The 12,991-nt window shown below is 39.2% G+C and overlaps 2 protein-coding genes across 2 annotated transcripts; both read right to left on the reverse strand.

The window, feature by feature from the left end:
* Positions 1–242: 242 nt before the first annotated feature.
* On the reverse strand, positions 243–4,521 carry LOC6037206 (transient receptor potential cation channel subfamily V member 5). The gene is made up of 6 exons (XM_001847084.2): positions 4,123–4,521; positions 2,740–3,981; positions 2,536–2,687; positions 890–1,163; positions 592–834; positions 243–498 (listed from the first exon to the last, which is right to left on the reverse strand). Exons 1-6 carry the CDS (start codon positions 4,519–4,521, stop codon positions 358–360), a joined length of 2,451 nt encoding a protein of 816 aa, XP_001847136.2. The 3' UTR covers positions 243–357.
* A 245-nt stretch (positions 4,522–4,766) lies between these two features.
* LOC6037207 (drebrin-like protein) lies at positions 4,767–10,484 on the reverse strand. The gene is given in 5 exon segments (XM_038254199.1): positions 4,767–5,805; positions 5,808–5,826; positions 6,933–7,096; positions 9,515–9,707; positions 9,835–10,484. Coding segments are annotated over 5 exon segments (1,206 nt in total). The 5' UTR covers positions 10,090–10,484; the 3' UTR covers positions 4,767–5,230.
* Positions 10,485–12,991: the final 2,507 nt, after the last annotated feature.

A 12,991-nucleotide genomic window follows, 5' to 3' on the forward strand; every position in this document is an offset into this window, starting at 1 on the left:
TTTTTTGCTCTCTATTTCATCGCTATTCGTTGGAGGTGGATATAAATATATCTACTATTATGTGGCTTCAGTTGAGAAGAAAACAGATTTCTTTTATGAAAGGTTGGCCTATTTTGAGTTGATCTCTTTTTATTTTTCACTGAGGTGGAATAACAACAACCTCTTGTGGTTTACTTGGATTTGAATGACGAAGTTCAATGGAGACGCAGGGTGTTTCATCGCCAGTAAAAACAAACTCGTTGTTTGAAACATTTGAATAAGAGATTTATTCTTTAAATCGGACAATTGGACTAGTTAACGAAGATGTGTTTACTTTGTCTACTTAAATGTTTCGAGTACATACTAACAAATTTGAAACTACGGTACGTTTGCGTATTTCTCTGCAATGAGACGTCTCTGCTCGGCGCGTGCTTCCCGCTCAACTACTCGCTTCTTGGACAGCCGTTCGTGCACCCGTTTCATGTCAAGGATCTCCTTCATCTCTTCCTTATCCTCTTCCTGCGCGATAAAACCGAGATAGAGCAGAAATTGTAATTAAAATTGCCAAGCCACAGGGTCATGTGCTCAAGGATGCAATGAATTTATTATTACCGTCATATTCAATCGCAAAACCAAGGCCCTTCTACCGTCCGACATGGGTTGACTGTAGTTCATTAGGTTCTTCAGACGTTCTGCCGGTGGAACGCCTCGCTCGACGACCAGAACTATGCGAGCCCACTGCCGTTGCCACTCGTTTTTCGTCTCGGCAATCTTGGTGTACGTATTACCCATCATAGCGATCAGCAAGTTGACCAACAGCACCGCCACAATTACCATGTATGTCACAAAGAGCACCTGCAAATCAATTTTCTTAAATTTTTGAACAATTTATGAACTTCCCTCCAACTACCTTTGCGCAACCCTCGTGGGCGGTATCCTCGAGCGCGGCGTAGTAATCGCCAAAGTTGGTCAACGACATCAGAAACATGGCCACGATCGACTCCATCGGCGAGGGCATCGGATTCTCGTCGCCCTCCTCCTCGCCCTTGTACGACAGGAACGCGATGTAGTAGGCCTGGGAGAAGCCCATCACGAACACCGAGTAAATGGCCACGAACCGGAGCAGATCTCCCATCACCATGCGGTAAATCATCACCACGAACGGTCCGACCGTTTTGAAGCCGCTGAAAGTGAAGAATGGAAAAGGTTCTACTACAGAGTTGTTTCAAGAATAAGAGTACAGTTCAGACTTCGTAGAATCGAATCACAAAAATATGTTTTGATCGCTGGGATTGAAAATCATTCTTAGACTAATCCAAGATGAACTTGGAATATGTAATCCAAGATGGCGGCGTTGCGATATTGAGAATACTTATTTGAGCAATTAAGGTTTTCTCTACATTACCAAAATAGCGTGTCGTTATCGTCAAAAGCGTTGAGATATAAAAGAACTAAAGGTTAATAAAAACAAATTAAAATGGTGGATAATAAACAGAAGCCGTGTTAGAACATCAGTATAATAAAATAAAAAAAAAGATGGTAGCAAAATTGGAAAAAGAGAAACCCCCCTCTGCGATGTTTGATGGACATCCACAACAGTTGACTCAACATGCTGCGAATCAAAACAATACCGTCTACAATCATAAATTATTTCCCTGTTCCACTTTGTGGCGCCCCTTTTTCAGTCATCTCGACTCTGATCCGCGTCATCATGATAATATTTAATCATATTCCTAGTATATGATTAAATATTGAGAGAATTCTAGATAGGCGTCATCCATAAAGTACGTACGCTCTTAGGGGGGGAGGGGGGTTACCGTAGGTGTGACAAGATGTGACGAAGGGGGGAGGGGGGGTTTGCCAGACTGTGACGTCACGCTAGGTTTTTTGTATGATTGCATGATATTATTTAGAAGTATCACATTATAATTGATTGTATAAAAAGTCACATTTTTTTATTCAGCTGAAACTTCAATATTATGCTCGATAAAAATAAATTCTTTGTAAGCAGGGTGTTCATAAGAAAACTGCTATAAATGGTTTGAACTTATTAGATACAAAGCTATGAAAAACAGTTTTCAAGATTTTTTAATACTTGAATGTTATACCAGGTCTTATTATTTTTAAAAGATACAATACTGTTTTTTTTTAAATCGCAATTACCTATATTCTAAAAAATGAATAATTAGCAAAAAAATTATATTAAAATTGGCAAAAATACCAAAATTATGAGAGTTTAAAGAAATAGAAACTATAAAAAAAATCCCAAAACAAGGGGGTCTGGCAAAATGTGACGTAGTTTTTGAGGGGGTTCAACCTTTCGTGACAAAGTGTGACATTGGGGGGAGGGGGGGTTAATTTTGGCCGATTTTTGCGTGACATACTTTATGGATGACGCCATATTCTATTCCAAGATCACTTTGAAGCATGTTGGGAGTCATATTATAACTCAGACAACAAAAACAACAAAAAATCAACAATCCGAAATGATATTTTGCAAGTACTCCATATAATTGAGTCTGGACTGCCGTCTGCTGAATTAGGATTATCTCATACCGACAGAAGAACAGGAAGTAGGGCGCAGTTGTCAGCATAATCACGACCGCAACGTGATCTTCCAACTCGGTGAAACATAGCACTTTGAGGCAAGGAACTACCATCATAATACAGCAGGAAAACAGGAACATTACTCTGGAAGGAGCGGTCATCTGAAAGAAAAATCTTTAAAATCGGTCCGACATGGTAAAGCAAACAACTCACCAAATTTTCGATAAACATTTTCCTCCCAAGAAAGCGAGATTCTCTCAAAGCCGAAACCAGATAGAGAAATGATCCCACCAGAATAATTGCTTCCGAAACCAGTCGAATTTTCCCCTCGATACCCTTGTAGATCATCGTTGGACACTTGGAGTTGAAGAACATGTCGGACTCGATCGTCGACGGGTCGAAGAACGTTTCACTCCCATTGAGCCCGACGATCTTGCCGCTCACGTCGGTGACCAGTAGCGAGGACAGCGTACTGGCGTTGGTGAGGTCGGCCAGGGTCATATTTTTCAGCTGAATACTCGTGGTAGTTTTGTTGGCCTCTCCGTCCTCCAGCTTCATTGGTCCCTCGCGCAGTGTGAAGCTAATCAGTGACACGCAAAAATAGCAAAAGAACACGAAAAATTGGCTGTAGAACTTGTCCTTGACGAACGTGTTCCATTTGGTTTTCAGGAGATCGATGAGGACTCCTTCGAGGAGATCTAAATGCTCGTCTTTGTCGCCGAAAACGACCAGATTCAGCGCGGAATCTTTGCTAATGTTGCCGGTTTCGATGTCGATCGTATCGAGCAATGCCAGCGGGTAGGCGGCACACGTAATACTTCCCAATTGCCAGTAGATCTCCCGCTCAATGTTCATGATGTGGAAGAACATTTCGACGCGACCCAGCTTGGCGGCCAACGTCAACGGTGTTAGGTTTTGGAGATTTCTTATGCTCAGCGAAGAACCCACTTCGTACGCCATATCGAACGTCGTTAACTTTTCGTAAATCACCATCATGTGTAGCACGTTGTTCATGTTTGAATCCTGGTTATCCGGGTCGGCTCCCCGTGCCAATACCAACCGGTAGCACTCTTCCTGGCCCAAACAAGCGGCGAAGCTCAACGGGTACTCTCCCCAATAGACGTATCCGTCGTAGTTGGTTTGTGGCATCACACAGATTATTTCCGTTTCCAGTGAATCGAACCGGGATGCTTTTTGATCCTCCGGACACATGAACGTCCCGCAGCACCGTTCATTCACGTCGGACCCGGCATCCAGCAGGTATTTCACCATGGCCGGATCTTCGTTGACGATCGCCAAATGCAGCACACTTTCGCCGTAGTACTCATCGCACATGTACACATCGTTAATCAGTTTAGGGTAGAATCGCAGAAGGCGCTTCGCCAGATCTGCGTGCAGTGAAGTTGCGTTCAGAAGGCACAAATGCAAAATGGTCTCGCCTACTGCGCCACGTTCCTGTAGATTAGAGCATTGTTTACTTCGCTTGCATTCAACAGATGTCCTCACAGAGTGAGTGATGAGCAAATCGTCTCACTTGCACGTGCTCGTTGTGAGAAAAGTAGATGCGCTTGCGTTATCCTCCCCACACACACTCACCTTGATGTTCCAGCACACCTCCCTGTACCCCCCGGGGTTCCGCATGTACTCGCCCTCGGTCACATCCGGGCACTCTTTGTCTATATCGTAGTCCTCTTCGGGATTTTCGAGGGCACGAATTTCCGGCAGTTGCTTGTGGCGTGGCCGTTCCCGGTTCCGTAGGTACACCAGTTGTGCCACCGGAATGTACTTCCCCTTGCCCTTGTTGTACAGAAACGGTTCCACCTTGGTCTTTATTGCGTGGTCTATTTCGGCGTACTGTTTGTTTTGGATCGCCCGCTTCATCATGTCCACCAGCAGGCCGCCACCTTTCAGGTTGACAAACTTGTACAGAGCCTGGGTGGACACTCCGGCCTGCTTCTTGACGCCACTGGTGACGTTACTTTCGGTATTTCCCATACTTTTGGGAAGATTTTCACACGTTTACATAACAATTTTCACAAAAATGCGCCAAACTTTCGCGGAGACGACCAAATTTTCTAAAACAAATTTTCTCACTAGCCAGTTATCGAACCAACTTCGGGACCGGACCCGTTTCCTTGGAAGCGCACCAATTGCATTGTGCCGTGCACTTTGCCATGTGCTTGCCGGTAGATCCCTCTCGAGACTGGTGGGCTTTCTTTTAAAAATAAAACAACTTTTGCTCGAGTTGCTACTTCTTGTGGATTGACGAAGAAGAGAAGAACGGGTGTTACTTTATTAAACCTTAAAAGGTAGAATTTTTTTTGTCTGACAATCTAGTAACAATTGATGAACATGTGATTTTTTTGTGTGAAACATTAAGATTTCATGATAAATTATCGCGTAGTAGTATTTTCATAATATTTCTTGTTGCACTCGCTTTCCAACCGAATCAAATTCGGAGCTGCTCGCTGTGTGATGTGGGTAATAGTTTTCTAAGAAAAACAGGATTTATATAATGTAATAATACAACTCTGGTTTGCGCGCGCGGGGTTTTCATAACTGACAATTAATCGGAAAACACAACTAATGGTGAAACGCTGCCCTATCTAGAACATTTAACGACGCTCTGGTATGAGGATGGGGGGATGTGATGTTTGTGTTTTAATTGTTCGAAAAAGCTCAAATCCGTGAATTCTCTTTGCACTTAGATCAATTCGACATAATTTGCCGGAAATAGTCCGTATGTTCCGTCCGGTGCCAGCCCTTGCCACCAGCCTTCGTCGATCTGGTCAATGTGTGTGATGACATCTCCCGGGTCAAAACTAATTTCCGACTCGTCCGCGGCCTGATAATCGTACAGCGCCCTCGCCCGGATCATGTTGTCCTCGTCTGTCAAGTCAATGGTGGCGTTTGGATCGAAATATTCCTGCGCCCCAGCTTCCACCACAGCTTCAACCGCACCACTTTGCAGCCCGTTCCGTTCCCTCTCTTCGGCCTCCATTTCCGCCTTCAGTTCGGCAATCAGACTCTTTTCCTCACTTAAAGGATCCGGCGACAGGATCAGCTCCGGAGCCACCTGCTGCTGGATGTGCGAAGGACTCAGCTGGGCGGTGCTGTTCAGGAAGCGTGCCTTGGCCGAACTGACCTTGCCGCTTGCCTCGACCACCTGTTTGATTTCGCGGTCCCGTTCGGATTTCGAACTTTCCGACGTCTGTCGCGTGTAGCCGTTGTCCGGGCTTGCTGGCGTACCCAGTGCCGCTTCACGCTTTTCAAACTCCGCTCCTCGCGACGGCGACGTTCCTAAAATTGAGGAATTTGGTTAACAATATTTTGAGCTAACCATGACAGAGTCTTATATCTAAACATGCCCTCCTCGAGATATTTGTTTCATAATAACTTAAAAGATATTCAACGCAATTTTAAAAATATTCCGAAAAAAAATATTTCTTTATGTCGTAGAGATTATATTTTGATATCTACAGTATTCTTTTTCAGCTTTTTCGGTGAGGCTACAAAAATTGTCCTTACCGTACGGGTTTTGTACCATGAGAAGACTGACCGGCAAATGAAAAAAACATTGATTTTTTTTATTGGTAATACAATTATTTTCAACCAAACGAAACTAAAAAAAAACGAAACTATTGGCACTACGCCCCCCGGGGCATGGCCTTCCTCTAACGTGGGATTTCTGCTCCAGCGCCTCTGACGAGACAGGAGAAACCGGGACCGACGTTTTACTTCACCATCCGATAGAAGCTCAGTGGATAAGGCGGGAATCGAACCCGCGTCTCATAGCATCATCGGGATCGGCAGCCGAAGCCGCTACCCCTGCGCCACGAGACCCATATTTTCAACCAATCCTCCTTAATTTTTTCTTAACTAAACATATCTTTTCATTCGTAACTTGTTTCGATTGATGAGTGAATTCAACAAAAAAATTTTTTAGTGAAATAATTCAATCTTCCGAAATTTTCACAGCCTTCAAAATTTAATATAATATTTCAAAAGGTCAGCAAAAACACAAAATTTGGAATTTTAGGCTTGTTAGCATAACATAGCATTGTATTACGGGTCTGTACCACGCTGTTTATTATGAGTAATTTCGTGTTATTCCGAGACTAAGTCAACTTTTTTTGTTTTTGCTTCTTTCATACGACTGCCAAAACCATAGTTGGTCCATCTCGCTAAACAAAATTTTTTGTGATTTTCAAAGAACGCATAAGCATGACAACTGGAACTATTTTAAAAAAGTCTCAGACACCAGATAACTGTTATACAAAAACAACAAAATGTGTCATTTCATAGCAATGAAGTTGAGTTTTGACTTTGCTAAGGACTGGAAATTTGTATCTTTTTGAGGTTTTTTTCATTATCCAATTTTGCCCGAATATTCATACAGAACTCACCTCTTCCAGCTTGACCGTTTCGCTCAGCTTCCGCTCGTACTCTAGCTGGAGACGATGTTTTTCCTCTTCTTCTTCCTTTCTCCAGAATTCATCCCTCTCCGCCGGGTTGATCTCCTTGGTTGGAATGACCCGACTATAGTTTGTGCCGACGGGCTTGATCGCGTCTACAATATATATAAGAAAGCTGCGTTAATTTTGCTTTTTTGAAGTTAACTCTTCACGTCACTGAAGCATTTCAAACTGATATGGGTGAAACAGGTTGAAATGAAAGGACAAAACACGGCGTGTTTTCTAGAACAACCTTATCAAGAAAAAATAGTCATCGCTACTTTCAAATGTGTCTTATAGGAAATTTTCTCAGCTTTCCAATGCTTCTAAGAGCGAAATGTTTCATCGGGAAATTTCTGAGATATCTCTATTTTAAGTTTTTTGGTTTTAAATTTCTTTATTATTTATTGGAAATTTGATACTAACTGTTCAGAAAACTTATGAAATGATGTGTTTCATGTGTCATTTACTCATCAAAATGTGCAAAATAAGACAAGAAACAACTTTGTAGAAGGTTGCAAATCGCTAAACATTTTGAAAATGAAGTTTTTAGCATTTTTTTTAATATATGGAATTTATTCAGAAATTTAAATCATAAAACAATGTAAACACATATTTTTATTAGATTATTACATATATTTATTGTGTACAAATATCACGAGTCTGCTCTGATTTAGCTTGTTCAACCAAAATTTTGGCAGTTTTGTGATTGTTGATAGTATTGTTGAATTTTAATGAATAAATTTGATATTTTCTTAAGCAAACATTAACCAGGAACATAAATACAAATATGATTCAAAATCGAAATGTACTACATATTACTGTTGCAAGCTTCAAAAGTCATATTTTCATGAGAATAAAATAAACATAAAATTTTATAAAATGTTTACTGCTGAAAATGCACTTAAAAGTAGCAATACAACTCGCGTCTTCCAATTCAGAATGCTGAAAACACCGTCACAAACTTTTTTTTTTGTTTGAACAATATTATTTATTATTTTAATAACAAAAAAAAAGTCTTTCCAAACTATTTGAACAAGAATAAAAAAATAAAACATTTTTTTTAAAAAAGATGAGATTAAAGATGAGAGTCTTATAAACTTCTAAAATATTGCTTTTTCCTTGATCATTTAGTAAAAAAAACTAAAACAATCATTTCATACTAATGGAAAGTATTTCTCCTAAAGCTTGCAACAGTAGTTTGCAGTTCAATTTCGAGTATTAAACATGTTTTGTATTCATGCAACTGGTTAATGTTTGATTAGGGAAATATGTTACTTATTTATAAAAATCTTGTAATACCCTATCAATCTCAAACCTGTAAAAATTTCGGTTGTATCAGCTAATTCAAAGCTGAATCAGAGTAGACCGGTGTTAATTGTACACAACAATTATGTAATTATCTATTTGTTCTTGTAAAAATAATATTTTAATGCGGTTTTATGATTTTAATTTCTAAATAAATTCCACATATTCAAAAATTCGGTCAAAACAAAATTTTCAAAATGTTTAGCGGTTTGCAACCTTCAACAAAGTTGTTTCTTGCATTGTTTTGCACTTTTTGATGAGTAAATGACACATGAAACACATCATTTGACAAGTTTCCTGGACTGTTATTTAAATGTTTCCAAAAAATGATTAAGGAATTTAAAACAAAAAACTTAAAATATAGATATCTTAGAAATTTCCCGATGAATCATTTCGCTCTTAGAAGCATTGGAAAGCTGAGAAAATTTCCTATAAGATACTTTTGAAAGTATCGATGACTATTTTTTTTTCCTTAAGGTTGCCCAGAAAACACGCCGTGAAAAACTCGTGATCACGTGGGTATTAGTATCGCCAACTTGGAAAACATCAATCAAATTAGTTTGGTGAACTCTAAAACGCCACACTAGTTCCGATTATTGCTTTACCAGATCCCACCGAATTCCACATTTTTTTTAGTGTAGAGACACGTGGGAGGCCTGAAACGTCACTTGTTTGGAATCAATTGTTTTGGTGCATATTTTCATGGATTAAAAAAATGTGAATTTCCATTATTTTCCTTTTTTTAACGATGAAGAACAAAACGAGAGTGCAGTTAAACCGCCAATGTACCGGTTCGGAAGCATTCAAATTGATGAATTACCGATCTTTCTCGTTCGCACAATCCAAGCAACAACAACAACAACAAGTTGTGCATCGTAGAAGGCGGTGATTGAGCGAGTGAATGGATGATGAGTAAGTAGTGAGGTAAGGTGCACAAGAAAGAAAAGCCGGTGTTCTTGCTTTGTGCAACCCGCCGCGATCTCCCCCGCAACTCGGCATGGCCTACTACGTCTCTCGCGTACCATTTTGCGCGCTGTGTGACTAATGGGCAAACTGTTATTTCCATTTTCTATCCATTACTGCCCACTTGTTTTTTAGTTGGTTCGCTCTCCAGCGCGCCTTTCACCGCATGCTCTGTTTTCACTGCCTACTGCGGCACCAGGCCCATCTTTCAGCTCACTTTTCTAATAATTAAATTCAATTAAAAACAAAAAAGCTCAACCTACCATTGGCCTGTGAGTAATCTTTGACCTTGAAATCGTTGACGACCACTTTCTGTAACTTTTCCAAAATGCGTGCCTCCTCCACATCGTCCTCGGTGGTGGCATGCACGGTAATGTGCGCACCCTTTAGCAAATTGGTCACATCCCGGACGTGCTTGGCACAGGTTCCCTTGCGGGCAGTCGGTGCTCCTTCGCCCTAAAAAAAAAAACAAATATACCGATTGTTATCTTATCTCGGAGAAATTTCCACATTTGACCAACTATCTAAACGATACTTCGATGTAGATAAGGCCCACCTCGCCCTCTCTGGTGCCACTACTCACCTGCCAGTTTATGAACACGAATTTCGCAATTCCAGTCTCCCTGTTATCTACCCGTACGAACCCGTATTGCAATTTGCCCGAGTTGAGCTCGGCCGCCAGTTCGGCGATCCCATCCTCGCCCGTTTCCTGCACTTTGAGCACATTAGTTTGCCCCTCGTACGTGAACAGGGCCCAGTTGGTGGAACTTTTCGTGTCCACCACCGACTTCCAGGCGCTCACGATGGAGTCTCGATTTTTCTGCAAATCTATTGACATCTTTCCGCTCGATATCACTGCCCACTTCCGAATGAACTCAACCCACAACCAGAAACAAAAAATCTATATCACACAATCCGCTTTCATGCCCTCGAAAACGGCAATAGCTCACGAGACATCACCTTTTCTCTTATTTCTACGATATTTGTGCGCCCCTAACGCAGCACAAAATTATGAAGAAAAATATTTATCTTTTTTGGACATTGAAGCTATCTTAGCCGAAAGACACACAATGGTGAGAGACTTTTTTTTTCTTGTGCTGCTACTGCTGCTTCTGCTGCTTCTAACTATACGAAGGAATGTGTGGTGGCTGTGCGAGACTTTCCGAGTAATAATAATGTTCTCACCGTGCATTGGTCCCCCCGCATACATAAAACGAAAAGTAAAAATGGTAAAAGAATGGTCCACCAACACACGCGCCCGTTTCGTCAGCATGGCCAACTGAGCGGTGGCGATGTGCACTTGCTCGCTCTCTCGCGTTCTCATCTCGATTCAAGCAGGGCACACTATGCTGAATGAAAAGAGTGCTGCAAGTGTCAAAAAAGCACGCATACAGTGAAACTTTCTCTTGTTTTTCGAAAATGCTGCAAACCATTCATAAATGTAGTGGGATCTATGCAAGCATTGAACAGTGTGTTGAAATTTGGAAGGATACTCGAAGAGTGCGTATCCGTTTAAAATAACCGTTATTATTACTATTTTTCAAGATTTGTATGATTGGCAAATATAATAAAATCGAAGGCATTTTCTAAGACCTGGAAGTAAAGGGTCAACCGTCACTTTTTAGTTTGACTTTGACCAACCAACGGGGTAGAAACTAAAAAAGTGTCAAACGAAAAAGTGACCAACCACGGGGGTGGAGTGTAGTGCCAAAATTTAAAATAAAAAGTAATAAATTTATTTCATGTTAAATGAATTCAGTTAAAATTAATTCATACTAATTCTATGAAACGTTAAGTAGCTCCATTATTTTGAGGAATTATACTGCTTATATTCGCATGAATGTCCCATATGCAAAAACAGCAAGCTGAGAAAACCACAAATCAAGTTTGTCCCACACATAGGGTTACGTGTTATAAATTTTCACGAAAAAACTAAATTCCCCCTGATTTCTAGAACAAAGTACTGGATGTTATGGGCTTTTCTGAAAGACCACACGATTTTGAACTAAACTGCATCATTAACTCAAAAGTGATGAAAATGCATATGGGATATTTATGCGAACAGGGGCAGTTTGATTTTTTTCTGAATCTGCAAATACAAAATCGTTTCTTAAGCTTTTAAGACTTAAAATTGCAGTTTAAAATATTTACGAATCTTAATTCGCACTGAGTGATTTTTCAAAAATTGCACAAAGTTGTTATTAGATTTTTGTAATCAAAAAATAACTTATATAGTTAATATATAATTTCCCAGTATCGGGAATTTTGCAATATGACAAACAACGACTTAAAACAACAAATTAAACTTTTTTTGTAATATTTATGATGAACTGTAAATATTCATTGAAGAAAGGTCCATTTGTTCACAAAAAACTAGATTATGATGATTGCTATACTCGAGAGAAGATATGGGAATTGAACTAAACTTGAAAAATCTTTTCCCTCTTTGGAATAATAAAGAAAATATTTGATAACTGTAACGGCTAAATATTTTTTAAGGTAAATTTTGAGGTCAAATTTTTTTAGCATTTCTTTATTAAAGTTTTTGGAATTTTTGACAAGTTAAAATTTACACTTTCTAAATAAGAAGACTAGAGAAGCATTGGTTTGTTCGAACTTGTACATCGAACATTAAACATTCAATGTTCAAAACAATTTTGAATTTTTAAAATGTTTTTCTGATTAGTTTATATAATTTAGCTTCAATATTTATGAGTCCCGGGAATCGAGAGGTCCAAAAATGGTCGATTTCCCGGGAATTCCCGCTCGTCACAGAAATAGATTTTTCTTATTTTTTATTGTTGAACTTAATTATGATCCCTAAACTACGCTAAAGTGATTTAGAATTTTTACACCCAAGATGGCGGCCAATATGGCGGTGAAGAAATATTGAAAAAAATGCATTTTGTTTTTTAATAGTCAATGAACTACTGAAATTTGAATAAAAGGAGGTCGCAAAATTCGATTTTTTTTTTTGTAAAAAGCTAAAAAACATTTTTTTTGTTCGTGATTCCCTGACAAAAACAATAACAGTTTAAAAATTGAAATTTTAAGCCACGGTTTCAACATTTGAATGACAAAAGTGTTTTCATATGAAATATACGAGAAGAGTCGGGAAACTTGATCCCTTGTTTGAATCGCCTATCTCAATTCATCACAAAACTATGAACTTATTGCATGAGTTGGAAGCTTAAACAATCAACTATGTCTGGCTGATAAGGGTATCTGATGAGTGTTGAGTTCTTTGAACCATGCCAAGTGTTTTAATTAGGGGTAACTTGATCTCCCTTCAACATTTTGAACATGTCTGGATTTTTTTTTTGAAAAAGCCCAATAAACCAAATTTTCAGTTTTTGCTTTTTGGGTGTTTTTTGATACCCCTGACTCAAGGCGGTTTCAAAAACACCCAAAAAGCAAAAACTGGAAATTTGGTTTATTGGACCTTTTCAAAAAAAAACTCCAGATTTTTCTAATTCATCCAAAATATTGATTTTCTGTTTCACGTAAACCCTGTACGTTTGTGTTCAAATTATAACAAGTTTAGTATAAAAAATATTCATAAAAAAATTGATATTTGTTTGATTTCTTTTTTTCAAAATTTAAGGGGGGGAATAAAGTTTTAGAAAATTAGCGATGGTGAGAAAAAAAAAACAAAAAAAGGTTGAGAACCAAAGTCAAGATATTTATCGTGTATGACAAGGTAAAATGAAATAATATTATTTTAATACATCATTTCTTGT

This window comes from Culex quinquefasciatus, chromosome 2, assembly GCF_015732765.1.
Source record: "Culex quinquefasciatus strain JHB chromosome 2, VPISU_Cqui_1.0_pri_paternal, whole genome shotgun sequence".
NCBI classification, from domain to species: Eukaryota; Metazoa; Arthropoda; class Insecta; order Diptera; family Culicidae; genus Culex; species Culex quinquefasciatus.

What these genes read in the sequence shown, in the direction of transcription:
- LOC6037206 (XM_001847084.2), bottom strand. Translation starts at nt 4,521, where the DNA reads ATGGGAAATACCGAAAGTAACGTCACCAGTGGCGTCAAGAAGCAGGCC. An exon ending in TACTTCCTGTTCTTCTGTCG is followed by an intron (nt 1,164 to 2,535) that starts GTATGAGATAAT and finishes CTTCACTTTCAG; the next exon opens with CGGCTTCAAAACGGTCGGAC. An exon ending in CCCACGAGGGTTGCGCAAAG is followed by an intron (nt 835 to 889) that starts GTAGTTGGAGGG and finishes ATTGATTTGCAG; the next exon opens with GTGCTCTTTGTGACATACAT.